A 20,105-nucleotide genomic window follows, 5' to 3' on the forward strand; every position below is an offset into this window, starting at 1 on the left:
CTGTACAGCTTCTTTGTTGTCCAATCAGTACTATGAAAGTTGATCCTGTTGTGTAGCTTTTCAGTTTCTCCGACTAACTGAAGGCTACAGATCTTACATTTGATTAGATAAAAGAGAGAGAATGTGTGTGTGTGTGTGTGTGTGTGATTTGGATTTTTAACGTAGCTTTAACAATTTTTCAGTCATATCGCTACGATGTCTGCACTGTGGTAGTTTATAGTGATGTCTAGCAAAGGGGCATCATGCCGCAGGCATGTAGCATGATGTCCCACCCAGTCACATTATCCTGACACCAAGCCGACCAGTCCTAACACTAACCTCTTAATGCTGAGCGCCAAGCGAGGCAGCTGTTAGAACCATTTTTGTAAGTCTTTGGTATGACTCGGCCGGGGATCGAACCCACGACCTCCCGAATCCGAGGAGGACGCTCTAACCATTAGGCCACCGGAGCGGTTCTAGAGAGAGAGAGAGAGAGAGAGAGAGAGAGAGAGAGAGAGAGATGTTTGGTGAATTAAATGCATTATCATATGGTAATGGTATTTCCCTTATCTGGAAGTATATTTTGGTTTGACTAATTCTGGTATACCTTTACCAATAAGGTATTCCACATCCTAATATCGCCATCAAGGCTAATAGGTTTAATTGATTTTTTGCCAACATTGCATATCATACTATTCCCCACTAATTCATTGAAATATCGCTATCAAATGTCACAAAGTTATTATCGAAACACTTTAGCTTTGTAATGTAAAATAATCATTATATCTTTATCTCGTTAAGTTCACGTACTATTCCTTATATCACCGGGTTCATAAAACTGGTCATGATTAAGGGGTACTTGTTAGCTTTCTACCGTCTGAATCCCATGATTAACTTATACAACGTTTTTCTCGTTAATATTTTTAAGCTAATAAACTATGTTGTGTGTATAGAATAATGAATAATGTTTTCATTCAATGGAAGCGAAGAATTAATTATTTTTCATGACCTCCACTAGCTCTTCTTGGGTTTGTGCTCTTACTTACATATTTTAAGGGCTGCAAATACAGTAAAAGACCAATTGCAATACCAGACTATGGACACGAGAAACCTGAGCGTAATACTAAATTCAATTCATTACCCAAAAAGAAGTTCAATTTGTTTATTAAAATCGTTATTATCATCGTTATAAAATAAAATGTGAATGTGATAAATGACTTGATATAGTTAATTATGCAGCTAATACAATTGTTGGATAAGCACTGGCGTTTTATCCTATGTCGTTGGGCGTGTTGTGATAAAAAACCTATTTTAACAACTAATTTGGCAAACACTGGCCTAGGTTCTTTTCATACAAATTTGGGGCGTATGTTTTCTAGCAATATTGTAATAAGGTAAGATATGTGCTATTTGTATTTAAGTCTCAGTTTATAGCTTTGTAAGATTTTAATGTGTCATTGTTGATTATGTGTAGGAAATATATTTCTCAGGCAGCAATTAGCCAATTCCTCTGACCAGATGTAATAATGTACAGCATTCACGGGAGTTAATGACAATATGGACTAGTTTCGTGGAATGGACCCTCCCTAATTCCTTAAAATAAGGAATCAGTCTAATTAAATCAGTCCTACGTGTAGATCTGACAGACACAAATATGTGTCACGGTCTGTTGACCTTATGCATCACCAACCAATTGACAACTTTCAAATTTCTGAAAGCGACGCATTTGGAATATATACTTAATAAGAAAACTCTTCATAACAGGAACGTACAATGCTTTATCTGATAGAATACTAAAATTAAGTGGACTGTTAGTTCGAAAGGTCACTAAAACATGAACTTATATCGGTGTCTGTTAGATCTACACGTAGGACTGTGGAGATTTGACTTTAATCAGACTTCATAATGAATTATCGGGTGTTTTTAGGTATATCTGTTTAAAACTTTCGATAGGAATAATGTGTTGGGTGTTTAGGGAAGGGTTTATATTGCATGGCGTGAAGTATTAACATTAGGCTCTAAATGGCTTCCTAATAAGTAATACAAATGCGAAACAATAGTAAAACCGTGAAACTGTGAAATTAGAGTTTCTAATGTGGTCCATTAGAGAAAAATTACAATAGTATTTGCGAATTTAAGACCCTTTCAGTCAACAAGGACTGACGTGTTGAGGTCTTTAGAAATTTGTCAAAACATGTACTATCAAGCTGTGTTCCGCAGGTGTTTTGATTAGATCGGAGCGCGACCTTGCGTGTAACAATAGTTTAGGGAGTCAGTGGCGCATGTGCTCGTCATAAAAGTTAGGGTTTCGGTAGCCCAAATTTTCTTCACGAAATTGGAGCCCACTGGTCCGGGGTTTAATGGTAAAATAGTAGATGTTACTTTGATTAGGAGTTAAGGAGGTGCACTAATACAACGTTCAAGGCCATTATCGTATGTCGACCAGGGTTTTCATAAAATGTTGAGGGACGATACCTTAAGTGGCCATGGTGTTTCAAAACATTTGAAGGCCAGTGACTGTGGTAGCTTAGATTATACAAACAAAAGTTTGGGACATCAGTGGCCTAGGTTTTCCTCAAAACTAAACAAATTGTGTAGGCCATTGTCCAAAGTTGTTTTCCTTCATAAAACTGTGAAGCTCAGCGTTCGAGGTGACCAATGTTATTTTGTAAAATAAAATGCATTAAAATAGCGTTTTGTCGTTTTTTGTTTTGTTCGCAATGTCTAAAATATTGAAAATGTGTAAACGAAAATGAACTACAAAGCAAACAAAGAAAGAAAACAATATAAAAAAGAGTGTCCCGGGGGCTACGCTTCCTAATCTACTAAGTTCAAACCGAGTCATACCAAAGGCATATAAAATGGTACTAACAGCTGCCTCGCTAGACGCTCAGCATTAAGAAGCTAGTGTTAGGACTGGTCTGCCTGGTGTCAGGATAACGTGACTGGGCGGTACATGATGCTACATGTCAGCGGCATGATACCCCAGTGCTAAACATCACTATAAACTACTACTCCGCAGACATCATAGCGATATGACTAAAAAATTGTTAAAACTACGTTAAAAATCCAACTCACTCACAAACACATGCACTCTCTCTCTCTCTCTCTCTCTCTCTCTCTCTCTAATCTACAAGTATTAAAAATGGGTCCTGATTAACTTGTTTTTACAGATGTTGCAGACTTTGCGTACATATTATGTTTCCAGATCAAAGTAAAGAGAATGAGATGCAGCTAGCACTATAGACCAACATCGAGTGATGATGCACTTGTTTCCCTTGGAAAGACAAGCACAAAACAACGTAGAAGCACACTCTTACATTTTGTTAGTTATAGGGGCATAAGAAGTCACAGAAAGCTTAAGATTAGAAAATATAGCCTCCTAACGGAGCTTTCCACAAAAGTTTCTAACTGGTCAATAGCAAATGTTCTATGGGTTACTGTCACCTACTTTGCATATAGTAAAAGCTATTTATTTAGATGGATACCTAATAGAAACTACATGTCAAAGCGTACTTGATCCAGACAAATATATTTAAGTAAATCCAAGCTTTTCAAAAGAATCACGCAGTAATTGATGATGCTTTGGAATGCGTTCATCTGGCAATGAATATAGAAGGGATTTGGTTTTAAAAGCCAAAACATGTCATTCTGTGAAGCTGGTACCTGACAGAAGGAAGAGTACAAGCTAGCAATATGATTTAAAGAAGCTTTTTTGTAAGTATGACATAGAATGGAAGTATGTGAGAGATGTTTCTAGTAGCATGGTAAAGTGACCTAATTTTGATTCTAGTGACCTTCAACGGGTTTCCAGTGTCACTATTCGATATGTCATGCTAAAGACATGATATTCATTTACGTGTAGGATATATTGATGAGAGATGGTGTCATCGTTCGTTGTCAATAAACGTGTAAATTGAAGCAACACTAGTAACTGTAGAGCATGTCTATAATAGACAGACAAGCCACTACAGCTGTATATTCTTTGTATAAGTTTTAGTTTTTTCGAGGTTTCAAAAGACCATAGATGCAAGAGAAGGTAATCAGAAATGTCGTCCTTTAAGAACATGTGTTTTTTTATGAAGGTGTTAACAAGGGCAGGGCTTACTGGAATTAGGTGGACAAATCAAGATAATTTGCTAACTAGTCTTTTCTGAATCACGTACAATGCATGAATTCCTGCTGCATAGAAAATATTGGGCCGAAACGCCAACACAAAAAAACTTTGCTTGTTCTATAAATATACATGCAGGTAATAAAATAATGTTCTAATGAGATGCAAACTTAATGAAGTGATCTGCACATGCATACATACATACATACATACATACATACATATATATATATATATATATATATATATATATATATATATATATATATATATATATATATATATATCCAAATTCATACCTAAGTTTATGTTCTACGTCATGTTATTTTCTGTAAATTGTAATTAACCTTTTGTGAAAGACACAGAGCTCAAAGTGTTGAATAAATGAAACACGTTCAAAAAATGAAACAATTTTTGTGATGGTCCGAGAGCTGTTCCAGTCATCGGCATAGTTTTAATAACATGCTTATGCTTACTAAATTTATTTTTTGTGCCTTAAATATGATTTTCATTTCATCATGATTAAAAAGTTTTTTCTAAAACATTCTTAATGAAAATATTTTAAAGCGTGTCAAATATTAGAATTTAAAAAATGGGTCACCAGACTATGAACAGGTCATATGACCCACCTAAGATATATAAATGTTAAATATATGGTGGAACCATGGGCCTATCCAAGTTATCCAATTATCTGGTATTATCAGGGGCCGATCCTAGACATCTAAATATCTGGTAGTATCATGGACCAATAAAAGAGATTAAAATATCTGTTGGAATTATGGATCTATCCAAGATATCTAAATATTTGGGGGAATCATTGACCTATCAAAGTTATCTAAATATATGGTGGTATCATGGATATATCCAAGATATCTAAATATTGGTGGAATCATAGATCTACTCCAAATACATCTGATTGTATCAATGGCCTACCTTAGATATATCAATATCTGGTGGAATCATGGACCTACCCAAGGTATTTTAATATATGTTGGTATCATTGACCTACCCAAGGTATTTTAATATATGTTGATATCATGGACCTACCCAAGGTATTTTAATATATGTTGGTATCTTGGACCTACCCAAGGTATTTTAATATATGTTGGTATCATGGACCTATCCAAGGTATTTTAATATATGTTGGTATCATGGACCTACCCAAGGTATTTTAATATATGTTGGTATCATGGACCTACCCAAGGTATTTTAATATATGTTGGTATCATGGATCTATCCAAGGTATTTTAATATATGTTGGTATCATGGACGAGGCCAAGATAACTAAGAATCGGATGGAAACATGGTTTGTCTAAATAAGTATGAGAGATCTTGCTTACAATGTACATGTCAACAACGGTTTTGTTCAAAGTTCACAAAATATCTAAATTCTGTTGAATAATTTAGTTTGTATAGCTTAAACATCTAATCAGGTTGTCTACATATTATAAACATACCTATTCAATTTAATTTGTCAACCTGAAATTATGGTGGCTTAATTACATGGCTTAAGCCAAAAGAGTCTAGGTTTCAAAAGTTTACAAATTTGCCTAAGAAGGAAAAGTTACTAAAATTGCATGAAAATATAATCATGTTATATATAAAAATTAGCATAAATGTATCCATCAAATTTAAGTTATTTCTCTAAGCAAATTGTAAATTAAAAAGGTCTATTTAATTGCAAATAGGCATCATTATTTTTAAACCTTTGTTGAGTATGATGTACACGGATTCAAATACATGTACGCAACTTGTAGAGAATATTGAGAATGGTATACAAAGCTATAGGTGGTTGGCAGGATATTACTCCGTGTCCAGTTGTATCCACTAATCCACGATGAAAAATGTAACACTATGAAAGAAACTGGCATGTTCCTACAGGCGGTAAAGAATGGATTTAGAAAATATTAACTGGAACCATAACACATTGGTTCTTTGCAGGTTGGACTAGAATTGGGCTTGGGACTGGGTGGATGGGGTATAATCTTATTTTACGGTGATATTCTTTACTTGAATGTGTGAAAATATAGCAGTAATAATAGATTTACAATTACCTCTTTGAGACTATGGAGTGAATACTGGTCCATAGAAAAAGACAGAATGAAATCTAATTACCGGGTGGTTTAAATATCATAAGCCCATTTGAAGTGCTGATCTTATGCAAACACTGGAGGTAATTCATCGAACTGTTTATAAAAATATGCTGAAAATTGTTCTCAGCCAGAGAACAATTAGACCTAATGAGCTGTAATTACCTGATATATTCTGATTGCAACACATATATGAAATTCAATATATAGAATATAACAATCTAGACAGTATTATCATTGAAAGTGCTACATACATAAGCTGATCATAATTTATCATTCTCTATGTGAAAATAAATACAATGCGAAAAATAAACTTTCTAAAAGAATGTACATCTGTAACTGGGTTGAATTTCTATTGGAAAACCAAATGATTATTGAAATTGAAGAACGGAGAGCACTGATTAATTATGCATAATGAAGATTCTACCGACTTCCATAAGACTAGTAACATTGGTTATGGCATGCAGACAAAGATTGGCAAAACCAATTCTCTTATTATTACAAATCAGAATGACTGCTTTAAATACCATTTATCCCAACACATCATCTTAAATTACGGTATCTGTTAATATGATGTGTTTTGTTAATATAATGTGTTGTGAAGTCACGAGGTTGATGTAATACCCATGAAAATATATAACAGATAAGTGTGCTTCATCTAAATCATGCTAGGCAAGAATGTACTAATAGCAGCTAGCCTAGAAACGTGGATTTAATTCACAGCAGAGTTCATGCTGGCTGGGGGCAAGTTACATGGTAGTGAAGCGTTGTCTATTCGTGGACACTTGTTTAAACCTTTACATATGGAATTTAAAAGCAAGACATGTATATACTCAAAATGCTTTAATTTGGGCATGACTATATAGAATCTATTGGCACACATATGACACATTTATGGATTCACAGAACATTGTTACCAAGTCACTATTTAGCCATGTCTGTAAGGTCTTATAATCACCAGATAAGATCACGTGATTTAAAGATATAACCATGGCCAATCTAAGTCCAGTCGCTAAATTCCTAAATCCATTCAAAAGGACAAAATATTATACAAACTCACTTTGTTTATTCAGTATCAATAGATAAGCGAATTAGTGACAAATAAAAATTATGTCCACTCTAAATTGTTGGTCTAATATGAGGATTCTCTAATCAAAATCATTCCGAATTCTCACATTGCATAACTTGAAGAGTGCCACACCTAAATTTCATTTTTATTAAGACTGTGTGAATAAACATTCTCAATAAAGGTCTTTCGAAGCACCGATGGCCAGCATATTTTACTCGTTCTTTCGGCTAAATGTTCAGATTTCAACATAATAAAGAAGACGTAAGGCAGCCGTCCACCATTTTCAAACAGTGAATTCGCTCTTACTGGGCACGACTGCAGAGAGGCCGGGACTAGATTAGGAGATATTGGGTGTAAATTTATGTGGATGCGTCTTCTGTCTCTTAACTCATAATGAATAAGGACAACGTTCATACAGTTGTTGTAATCGTGGAAAAAAATATTCCAGAAAAAGAAAATTAAACTATTAATGAAAAGCACACGAGACTCTAATAAATCTTCAGCGATTGACGACCTGTCGTAAACTGGCTGTGATGGATTACTCTAACAGAATTCTGAATAATGAAAATAAAATCATCCATCAACATATTACTTCATTCCTGTAGCTTATAGGAATAAGAAACTGTGTTGAAGAAAAATAATTGTTTAATCATATTTCAATTGTAAATGGCTTTACTTATTTATAATAAAAATACTGTAGATGTTGCATCATCATCGTCATCGTAGTCATAATAGTAGCAACTCTTCTCTACAAGATATTATATAAAAGAAATTCATTGCTCATGGAACAGATGAATATTTTGCAATACGGATAATATTACTTGCGTTTATACCTTTATCCTTCTTTTGATTTCATTGGTCAAATAAACTTTTATAATAAATTGTTATACCCCTGCATGAACAATCATTTATGCATTAAAATTTAGCATATTTAAATATACTGCATGCATATGTTGATTTCACTGATGATGGACAGATAACAATGAACGTTCCAAAATCAAAATACGGTAAGATATCTAGCAATGAAATGCTGAAAGAAATTTTACATGTAGTTTGAATTTCTCATTTCAACTACGGACATTTCATTTATTTGCTTTTCGCACACAGATGTATGAACGATGATAATATGAAGGAATCAGCATCGAAAATGTGAAAATGGACCCTGATAGTCCTTATATATATCGAAGAGTCCCATGTAGTAACGATATGAACACAACCAATGAAGAAACCGAAGCAGATTTAACTGAATGGAAGACTGAGGGACAATTGGGCCAAAACGTGGAACTCCAGGTAGTAAGAAAGTTCGAAAATGTAATCAATTTATATCTACGTCTCCTTGATGAACGGCAAAATGAAGTGTACAATGTACGAATAATGCATCACGAGGTATGGAGAGACGTCCACCAAGTTCCAGGAATCTCAGAAACACGTGCTGGAAGCAGAGTTGAAAAGTATACCAGAATTTTACCGATTGGCGCAAAGTCAGATGTAGATTACAAATTAGAAGTAAAGAATCTAGAAGTAGAAACTACAGGCACTGGACCAATATACTTAGAATTCTGCGCCAATAAGGCATATGCAAAGGTTTGTTTGAGCAACGATGGGACAAAAACGATCCAAGAAAGCACACTGTTGAGTAGAATATTCAAAGATGCTCTGACTTCTTGTCCAGAGCCAGGTAGATTTCTTGTAATCCCGTCAATGTTTAAAACAAATGTGGTAGAACACTGTCAGTTTGAAATGCAGAAAAGCACCGAAGACACTTCACAGACAAGTCCAGCCGTAAGTGGAGAGGGAGCGCTAAATCCATATGATCTGGTACCATGTCTAAAGCTTAAATCGTGGCCCGAATGTGTACGTAAGAAAGTCGAGGAAATGTACAGTTTCACAACATCAGATGGCGCGAAAACTCCAATGTTTGTTGTACCAACAGGAGATGCCGTGTCCACGGGTAAAGACTACGAGTGGAGACTGTCATTTGCACTATTGGAGATTGACATATTCAGGCAGATATCAGATCATCAACGGCGGCTTTACGGTCTTCTGAAATATGTGTTTAAAGTTGTCCTTGAGAAGATAGACCTTATTAGCTCGTATCATCTGAAAGTTTTGTTTCTACGAAGACTTGAAGAGGATGGTTTGGTCAATGCAACGCCTATATCATTTGTACTTGAATTTTTGAAACATATCGTTTCTTTGGTGGAGAAACAATACATTCCTCATTATTTCATTGATGGGTGCAATATCTTCCCTTTTCACAAATGTACCCGAGAGAAAATTGAAAAGTACAAGTCGAAAATAGATGGTGAGCTGCTGGAATTGGTACAAAGTGAAATAAAAACTATTGTTTCTCATGATTTGTCCATTCAGCATAATAACTGGAAAACATGGTTAACGCTAGCTGAGGAAAAGATGCTCAACATTCAAGGAAAGGATTTTTCAGAAAACTGGATTGCAGGATATTTAACAAGACTCCTGAGTGTTGTTGTCTATTGTCTTCAGAAGAGTGAGCACCAAAATCAGCTTGATGGGGCCATTGCAAATCTATTCCATTTAGTGACATTGAACCGTTCTGATGAACATGTGCAAAGAATTGTCCCTTTTATACGAATTGTGCTTGTCGACATGTACAAAGTACAATTTGAACTTTTAGAACGTGGCCTAATTTCTGTTGATACTCGAGATGAAGAGAGTTACTTTGCGCACAGAGCATTCCATAGCTATGTACAGGGGAACTTCAATGAAGCGATTATCTTTTTGGATGAAGCTAAGAAGGCAACTTGTCATGGCAGAAAACTTGGAGTCACCGTCACAAAATTCCACAAAGGTGTTGACGCGCCCCTTGATTTTGTAATAGATTTTTGTGGCAAAAAGTTAAATAGCAACCGGTTTTATCTCTACGTAGATGTACTATTGTTACATCTGGAAATCCAATATCTCATCAGCAATATAAAGCATCATCACAATGTTAGTGTCCTTCAGGAACTCCTTGAGAAACTTGTTTATGCAGCATCAAATGCAAGTATAAGAGAACCCTACGCTGGTAAGCTATCATACAGACAGTCAAGTTTGCTTCTTGTGAAAGGATATACAAATTATCTTGTCACAGCATCGATTAATTTACCGAGCACAGCACATCTGTATACGGAATTCGATGAGCATTTGTTTGACAGAAAAGATCTTATTAATAATTTTGATCTTCGTTGATAAGCTTGCAGTGGAAAATTGATAATTGTTTATTTGACTGAGAATTTCGTGACTCGATGACAATGTCTTTATAGATCCCATGTAAATCAATATGTAGATTAGATTTACAGCATCCTCATTGGACATTTCAAGTATATAATGAAGATGTGATTGTGTCTACTATATATATATATATATATATATATATATATATATATATATATATATATATATATATATATATATATATATATATATATATGTCGCAGTAGTAATGTTACAGTTACACGCACGGAGCATGGTACTGTTCGAACAGTGAAGATTGAATTTAATTGTATCCAGTTCAATGTGTCAATTACGTATTGAGACCCACACATTTCTATAGTGAACCGGAGAATCTAACTCGATAGAGAGCGTTGCTTAGACTACGTATGTCCAGAAAAACATTTCGGATTTATGTTGCAGTCCATGGTACACGTTCAGATTAAGAACGCAGCCTAACTGCTCCTTTGTATGATAGCTGAAAGATAATTAATGCTTTGTGCAATCATAATTACCCGGAATCAACAATTAATCTTATTTGTCGAGCTATCTGAATCAGTTTTAATTGCTTCCACATGCAATCTCAAATACATTTCTAAACAAACCGTTTCTTCCTTGGCGGTCAGAACAAATGAGTCATTATGTTTCTTCCTTGGCGGTCAGAACAAATGAGTCATTATCATATGCTAAGAAAATGTGTCAAAAGAACTCACGTCAATTGTTAAAATTTGTTGGTGAAATAACACATTGTTATCTCATCGTCTCCTTTCCAGCAAACTTTCAAATGAACTGATTATACGTCTCTTTTATATGCGAATTTTCACAATCACTTATGTATCACTTATGCATGCGAATGTCTCGTCAGTTGTTCGGAGAAAAGAATTATTCTTTCTTTCTTTCAGCTGCAGTAAAATGTGTTCGCCGACAAAAAATTTAACTTGAAAAAGTGCATAGATACTTACATTGAAAGTTACAAGTGTACAGATCAATTCAAGGCTTCCAAATAAACAGTTGTCAGATATAAGCCTAACGTTCACATTGACAAATTGAGTTTGGGTTTTTGTATATAGCCTACACGTTTAGAATTTTTTGGAAGTGTTATGGCCTTAATATATTAGCATAGCTGAGTTTTCTCTGAAATAAGAAAATAAGAAAATGAAATTGTTTTCAGAGTTTTATACCCTCTCCACGAATGTTTATGGAGGCTAGGGTGTCACATCTGTCGAAAGAAGCTGGGTGAGACCTAGGTGAAAGTCCACTGTCTCATCACCGACCGATTCTGAGCAGCTCGTAGGACCTCTAACCTCGAGTTGAGACTTAACTCGCAAAACGAAATTTCCCATCAGATTCCACAACTTGAGAAACTATGACCGACATCTGCTCATAACAGCGTTGGTAAAAGCCTCAAGGCAGATATCAATGCACATTTTTGCTGACTTTTTAAATAATTTATATTGTAAAAGTATTATCCTAATAAAATACTCCGGTATAGTTTTAATTTAGTTATTGAGTGTATTTGTGACTTTGCTGTATAAAATGTCACAATTACCAGCACCAGCTAACCGCTATTAAATAGCGGTGAACTTGTATTACTCTTTCTGATTTTATATACCGGTTTTAAGTTAGTATTAAACCAGTATTAATTAAATTTTCAAAAGGTGTTAAAAGCTAACCACTTTTAAATATCAGCTTACATGTCAACGTTAGCGTAAAACCGGTATCGACTAGGATTCCCACAGAGGTTTCATTGGGTGTATTTCCAACTGAGGCCCAGTTTTGGTTCAATATGTAAGGGGCAATAACTTCAATAAAGATACATGGTTAAAATATTAATAGCATTACAAACAAGATACATAATTCAATGACAATAAAATAAAACAACACACAAAACATTAAAATGAGATGGGAAAACAAAAACAACAAGAACAAAAACGTAAAAGGGGGAAGTGAATGTGATGCCTTGTTGATTCATGATTCCTTGGGTAAGATTAGGTGTCACAAATTCGTTATTTGCTGGGAGTAAATTGGAAGCAGTAAAGAACCATAAGACATATATCTGAAATTAATAATACAGAAGATTTCTTCAGTAATGACAGCTTGTTCGGTTAAGTGAGACATTACTGCAGTGTTTAATATGTTAATGTTAAACGTACTTTGTGTATTATGTGGTGAGCTTTTCGTAAACGTTACATTATTTACTCATGATACCACGAAGTGATCAGTTTCTACTAATATTTTGGTTATAGTCTGATACTATAAAGAACTTATTAGATAAGTATGCTGAACCACAGTGTATTATACATACTTTAGACAGATTTGTCTAATTATATTTTCCATATTTACCGCTTTAGCATTTGATAAAATACACAGCGAATAGATCCATTTAAATAAGTACCGTTGTCTATAAAGACACTTACGCCTCTTATTAATTTTAGTCTCAATGCCATACGCATATTGACTCCAGATAAATGTTGAGCAAGGAACGTCGAAATACTTTACTGACATTTTTATGACTTTATGATTTGACTATTACATTCAGAAATCAAATTGTATATATTTTATGTGTGTATTAAGGAATAAATTCTGTATCACTAAGATTACGCATAGTTTAGTGTCAACTGGCCACTAATTATGTAAAGGAGCATTGCACTTTCATTTGCACCTAAAAGCAATTTACATTCCGAATTTATACTTATAACCAGGTCATTTGTGTAACAAAAGAAGATAAACGGTACCAATATACTACATTAGGTACCCCAAAGATTAAACCCACGAGTTTATATATTGTATCATTAATACTTTGGAGTCTGTTCGATGTGTATGATGGAAAGCAATACGTTAAATTTACTCCCATAGCAGATAAAACACGTTTTGTAATCAAGAATGATCAAACCAGTGTGCAAGTATTTAGATGTATATGCTTGGACGTAATAAAATGAAATAAATAGGTATGTATTTGTACAATATGCATTTCTAAAACCAGATTAATATTCATCCAGTATATTGATTGGAACTAAAACTTCGAATATTTAATGTCCTTCGATGTATAATGATTTCCCATGGGTTTTACATATGATGCTTAGAAAGACTACTTGCTGAGACTGCCTTTACATGGATTTCAGAGATGATGCTTAGAATTATGCTTAGAGAGATTACTTGCTGAGACTGCCTTCACATGGATTTCAGATATAATGCTTCCTGGGTGTTGAATGTAGACTGCGATATCATTGATTTTAGATATTATGCTTAGAATGCTTCCTGGGTGTTGAATATAGACTGCGATATCATTGATTTTAGATATTATGCATAGAATGCTTCCTGGGTGTTGAATGTAGACTGCGATATCATTGATTTTAGATATTATGCTTAGAATGCTTATTGCCTGGTAGTTTCTTACTTCATACTTACTTACTATTCCTTTAGCAAATGTTTTATCAGGGATAGTTGTGCTGAGAATACGACGATTGGTATGAGCAAAAGCAGTCTACATGACGTAGGCAGCATTCATTACAAATCTGGCTGGTGTACTTGTACTTTTCATGGATTGCGATTTCGTAATGCTTTCTAAATAAGCTCTCTATTTTTTGGTTATAGCTAAACATAATTAGCTATTTTATTCTTTCTTATATAACATTTTTGTCAGTTTTCTAGATCTATATAAGATAAGATCCATATGATATCAAGCCTTTTTCAGACGCACTGATGCTGATTTAGTAGTGGTAACGAAAAGTAATTTAACAAGTTTTCGATTGTTGCATCATGGCATATATTGATATTAATATCCAGAATTAGATTGCTGTCCTATTCGGTTTTGGAAACATAACCTAATTTTTTAAATTTTGTCTCAATTCTCTTATCTAATTTGTTTGCTAAATATTCAGACTCATCTCTCTACATGATCCTTTGTACCTTTTCTCCTCAATTTACAGTAATATTTTGGACACATCATGGTCATCTTCCGTCTAAACATATACAGTACGTGTTCTCTATTTCTAATACTTTCGTCAGTCTCAGGAGACATCTAACATTCTGTCCGATTTAAGTTCACCTTTGCAACAGGACACTAATGTTTAGCACATAATGAAAACAATTTTTAAAAGAAATCCACGCTTTATTCGCATTTAACTTATGGAAAACATTTTCCATATTTAACATCTAGGGTAATTGCAATAAAGTTATCCTCATTGTCATTTTTTTTAGGCTGAGTTTTAAATCTTGACATTTGTTGATTTGACCTTTGCATGTTTTAATGTTTTATACCATTGATAAGTAATGGTGACTCGACTCATCGGGAATAGTTCCTAATTTACAAATAATTTCATGACTGCTGTGGTCTAACAATGTTAAAGATGAACTGGAAACATGAGTGAGTTCAACAATCAATTGTTCAAGATTAAAAAGACTGAACATAGTTGAATATTTACCGAAAATCGGGACTTCCATGAAGAAAAGATATATTCAGATCACGATAGTATATATACTACTTAGCTGAATGGTTTTTAATCTATGTTATATTTGCAAGAACAAAATGAACATAATTACGGCAGTGATTTTATTGTTACCAAGCATTAGCTCTCCAAAGATCTTGAAGGCTCCGCTATATTAAAATCATTGTTTTGATTGGAATCGGAATGATTGGAATAATTTTTCAGACAATTACCCTGTATCAGACAATGTTCCCTTCCATAAGGTTACACCAAAATAATAGTATGACAGTCACTGAGAAAAAGTAACAATACAAAATATTAAGGTAGATTCATATCGTGATATTACTCCAAGTAACATTCCTGATATTTTATTCAGTTGAAAAATATACCAAACATTGCTGCATGGTGGTAATGTTGGTCATAATTCCTCAGGTATTCCAGTAAAATTCATTTGGTTTGGTGCGTTGCGGAACAGCCACTAAAGTGGGTTATTTAGTGCAGACGAAATCGTAGTAAACTGCTTTGCCCAAGGACACGCTACCTTAGGCTGATCCGGTGGTAGAATTCAAACTCTCACAGTTTTGGATTCCGCCACACTAACTACTAGGTCATCATGTCTTCCAACTTTTACACTCAAATAACAAATGTACTAGCTATCACTTTAAAAAATAATTTATTTTACTAGAAAAGAGTAAATTCCATGTACAACATTTGTCAAATGATGAGTAATTACACGCACTTAATATTGTTATGTACAATTAGTTAATGTTTATGATTATTGATTGTAGTGGCCATTTTGTTATATATATATATATATATAAAAAACTGAAATAATTAATTATGTCATTATGGATAATGTCGTTTGTATGGGAAAGATGTTTTTGTAGAATTTTGACCTTGTTAATCAGTTTGACTTGATTTTTTAATTCGGTTCATTGGTTTCCCCCAAGGAGATTCTGTATCACCTAATTTCAGCTTCATTAGCTGCTGATGGACCTGTCCTTTCTAACAAGTTGGAATGACCTGGAAATGATTATTTGGCTCTCGTCATGGTTATCAGATTTTGTCTTAGTTTGTTTTTTAAATAAGGAATGTTTACCTGCGAAGTAATTACTCCAACTGTGACTGTATAAATTAAAAAAATTTATTAATGAATAACAATTTTATGAAGTGATAAATTATTAGTAATAACTTTGCTAATTAAAATTTTACTTAGTAATAATTGTAATTTTAATTAAACACAGAATTAATTAAAAGATTATTACTCAGTAATAATTTTATTAATTAAAATAGTATTAATTAGTTATAATGTTACTTTATTAACAGTTAAGTATATTTAAGTAAATGGAAAACTGTATGCATGTTCACTTTGATTGACGATATTTGTAATCAGTAAATAATTCCCATTATAAGAAAGCAAATGTTTTATTTATCCCAGTATGATCATACGTTACAACAGCATATTGAAATGTATACCACTGGCAAAAACATATATCAAAACTGTGTAATTGTATTTGTAAAAGAGATTGATCTGCCAAAGGTGGGGAGATAGGTAACCTTTTCACAGGCCAAATATTTAGCATAGATATATTGTAGCCAGAACAATATTCATATTCGTCGATCCATGAGATTACTAGATATAAATGGTATATCCATACATTCAGAAACATATCAGCACTAGTTGAGGATGAATATCACATAGTGTTATGACTCCAAAACTATGAGCAAATCAAAGGAAAAAACACGAAACGAATTAATACAAAATCATATTTGTTTTATGTCAGGTAAATCTTGATATAGGTCTTATTTTTGTAGCGTTCAAAGTTCATCGTTAGATTACTTTGCACCCGAATACAAGCAAATCTGCTAAATTCTTGAATATCGCTCCATTCTGCTTCCACTAAGTAGTTCTGCCATGCCGAGATGTACTTTTGGAATTTAAGCAATGTTGTCTTTTTCTTCCTTTATGTATTTATTGGAGAAATTTCACAGCAGCATTACCTTTTGCATATTGCCTCAAGGTGTAGCTTGCTTTTGGTTGGAGAGGTTTCATTTCCTGAGGATTAACTTTTGATTGGATACTAAATAGTCATGACTGTGCTGATGTATCGCTAATCCTTATCCATCCATCCAGACCCCAACCTGTCTTGTGCATTATCGGCCGAGAATATGTACGTATAGCACCGTATAAAACCACTAAAGATTGTTATTTAAAACTCCAATAACATCTAGTATGAGTGAATTCGAACCTCGAATGTCTACATTCAGTATAAACGGCGCTTGCTCTTTATAATTCAAATATTTTATAGAGATTTATAGCTGTCGGGGATGCTCAGGTTTGTGCATTTGGTAATACTGCAAATATTACTTATGGGCAAACCCCAAATTTAAATAAAATAAATTCTTCCTTGTATCACCCCCAATAAGTATGCAACTTTTCAATGTATTGTGGTCGTTGGGTTCCTCACATACATATGAGTGATTATAAAACCTTTCCAACTACACGTGTATCGGTTGGAATAAATGCAGCCCGAATGGGATATGTTGACCAATGTTCTTCTTTCATCCTATCTGACTCCAAACACGCAAGTATTTAAATAAAATATCTTAAAATACTAATGAAATTGTAATGATTGGTTGCTTAACATGTTTCACTTCTCCGTTTATTACCTCATAGTGCCAGCACTATTTTACTAGATAACGACTGTTAGGTTTCATGTACGATATATTAAATAATAACAAATCATAATTTTTCAGTGTGAAATGCTTGGGGTGAATATAAGTGTGTGTGTGTGTGTGTGTGTGTGTGTGTGTGTGTGTGTTAGAGAGATTAACCGAGACTTTCTAAAATCCTGTAAATAATGTTCCAATGGCCTGTGGATTTCAGGCAAAAAGTAAGGATACACTAGTTAGGCTGTTACTGTACTAAAACAACCATAGGACTATATCATTTACCTAATTCTATTCAGGGCTGGGGTGGTAAAGTAGGACGCCATTGTAAAAGCCGATACTGCATTACTGTTCATGACCATTTAGGAAGAGTACACATATTCAGGTTAAAATTTGTTCTTTGCCACTCATTGGGTGTATTGATAACGTTATGTAGGATAACCTCATAATTAAATTCGGTGTTAAGCATATTTAAGTTTTTATGAAAAATAGTTTATATAAGTTAGATAAAGTAATTGTTGAGTTCTTAAAACAAATCTGAATAATTGCCCTATTGTCAGAACAAGTGTTTAATGTCTGAAAACGAACTTTGTGAGAGATCTTGTCAAAAGCTTTAAAGATACACAATAGACACATTCCTGTGATTTTATCGCTATTTTCCTTCCATGGAAAATCGTATCGACGTCAGGTTTTCACCAAAAATCTGCTTATGATGTCTAGACCTTTGTAAAAATGTAGCCAATCTGATATCCAATATGTCACCAGGGCAGCCATACATCAACGCTCTTGAAAATCTTGTTATTGCTAATCGTCCTAAAGTAATATCGATATGGGGTTCAATGCGGAAGATTAATTATGCTATCGTGATGTTTCTCAATATAAAATGTTGGCGATCTGACCCCACATATGGACACCTTCTTGGAAAATCTTCTTGTCGCTGCTCCTAAATATAAATTCATATAGACATTGGGTTTTTATCAGAATACATTTTATGGGGTAAAGTTTGTGCTGAATGAAAATAATGCTGATCTGGCACTTGATATAGTCTTGTTATAGCTACACCTTCAGAACTGATGGTCATGTTGACATGATTTTCACCAATAGTCTCTTCGTGAAATTTAGTTGGCCCTAAATGGCACTGGTGTACAGAAGAACATAACGAATGCCAATATCATCAAATATCTTTGCTACAATGAACATATTTAAAAAGGTTTTGTCAATAATTGTCCTGAATCTATGATTACATTGACATGGGGATTTCATTAAAAGTATTCTAATGGTACGGTCACTTTGAAAATCTCTTCACTCAAGAATATCAGGATGGGTTCAATACCTGCAATCTAATAGAAGAAATGGTCTTATCTTGAAATTCCTTGAAACTCATCTCAGAGATTACAGCGTCAGTTCCTATGAGCAAATCTTGTTCGATGTTCATTTCATATAATTCATGCCTTTACTAAATGAAAAGAAAGAAAACACTGTTATGCTGTCTTTGATGGCGACGAGTAACACTTAATTGGTGCAACTATACCCAAATTTGACTTATTTCATGATGTACATGACTATTAAATTAAACTTAGAGTCATGTAAATGTCTTTCTAATTCAACTGTTACGCATTAAATGTATTTAAAGTTAAAGTGAGGTAATTCGATTTGTTAACATTGTTAAATTCTATTTTGCATTGCTCGATTTGATTTCGCGTTCGCTAGGCTCAAACAGAATGACACATTGGTTGCGACCCATGGTTTAAGAACCACTGATTTAGGTAAACCTTCACTAATATCCCGTGATTGAATTAACCAGCCACTTTTTCAATGTTTTCTATGTGGTAGTTGATTGACAATTGAATGCGTTGTACGGATTCATGTTTTTTCGCTTTTATATGTGATACATTTTCCACATTGAGTTTTTGTATATGAATAGTCAATTAGCCAGTGACGTTAATGATTAGCTATACAGATCAATGTATCTCATATTTTACATTCCAATGAACAAATCGCCAGGTCAAAGAAAACCAATTTGCAATGCAATTTCTTTAGAACCGGGGATTTTATTTGAAAATAAAGCAGATAAAAACTTTATTTCTTTACAAAGTGATTCATGGTTTATAGTCACAACGTCATGACGGTTGCTTAAACGATAGTTATAACATTGTGAATTTCTGCAGGTTATATGGTAGTGATCGTTAAGTAGACATACCATCACCTATCCAGGCCGCTCAAGACATTATCGCGTAATAAATTTTATAAAAGACGCCGATTTGAGATTGGGAAGCTGCCCATTGGAATGCCTCTAAACAATGCTCGACCGGGAACTATATAACGTTATTTGATTCCCTGTCTTGACTAAAAGTTGCTGGAAGATAGATGAAGCTTTGGGATTCGTCAATTTAGCCTCATTGTAACGAGACCTCTGCCATATTCATTAATCTGTGCAGGTGACATGCTACGCGACGTTACATAAGCCCCTGCTTTCAAAAGAATTAATTTACATTGAGTCAATTCTAGCTGAAGAACAGAAGAACAAA

General features: G+C 34.1%; 1 protein-coding gene across 1 annotated transcript; it reads left to right on the forward strand.

Moving 5' to 3' along the window:
- The first annotated feature begins 7,185 nt into the window (after positions 1–7,185).
- On the forward strand, positions 7,186–11,118 carry LOC149805470 (cyclic GMP-AMP synthase-like receptor 2). Its single transcript, XM_089950061.1, has one exon. The coding sequence runs from the start codon at positions 8,408–8,410 to the stop codon at positions 10,457–10,459; it is 2,052 nt and encodes a 683-aa protein (XP_089806187.1). The 5' UTR covers positions 7,186–8,407; the 3' UTR covers positions 10,460–11,118.
- The last annotated feature ends 8,987 nt before the right edge of the window (positions 11,119–20,105 follow it).

Source organism: Sinohyriopsis cumingii, chromosome 2, assembly GCF_028554795.1.
Source record: "Sinohyriopsis cumingii isolate HCF-2022 chromosome 2, ASM2855479v2, whole genome shotgun sequence".
In the NCBI taxonomy this organism is placed as follows: domain Eukaryota; kingdom Metazoa; phylum Mollusca; class Bivalvia; order Unionida; family Unionidae; genus Sinohyriopsis; species Sinohyriopsis cumingii.

Coding starts and splice junctions, on each gene's coding strand:
- LOC149805470 (XM_089950061.1), top strand. CDS start 8,408: ATGGACCCTGATAGTCCTTATATATATCGAAGAGTCCCATGTAGTAAC.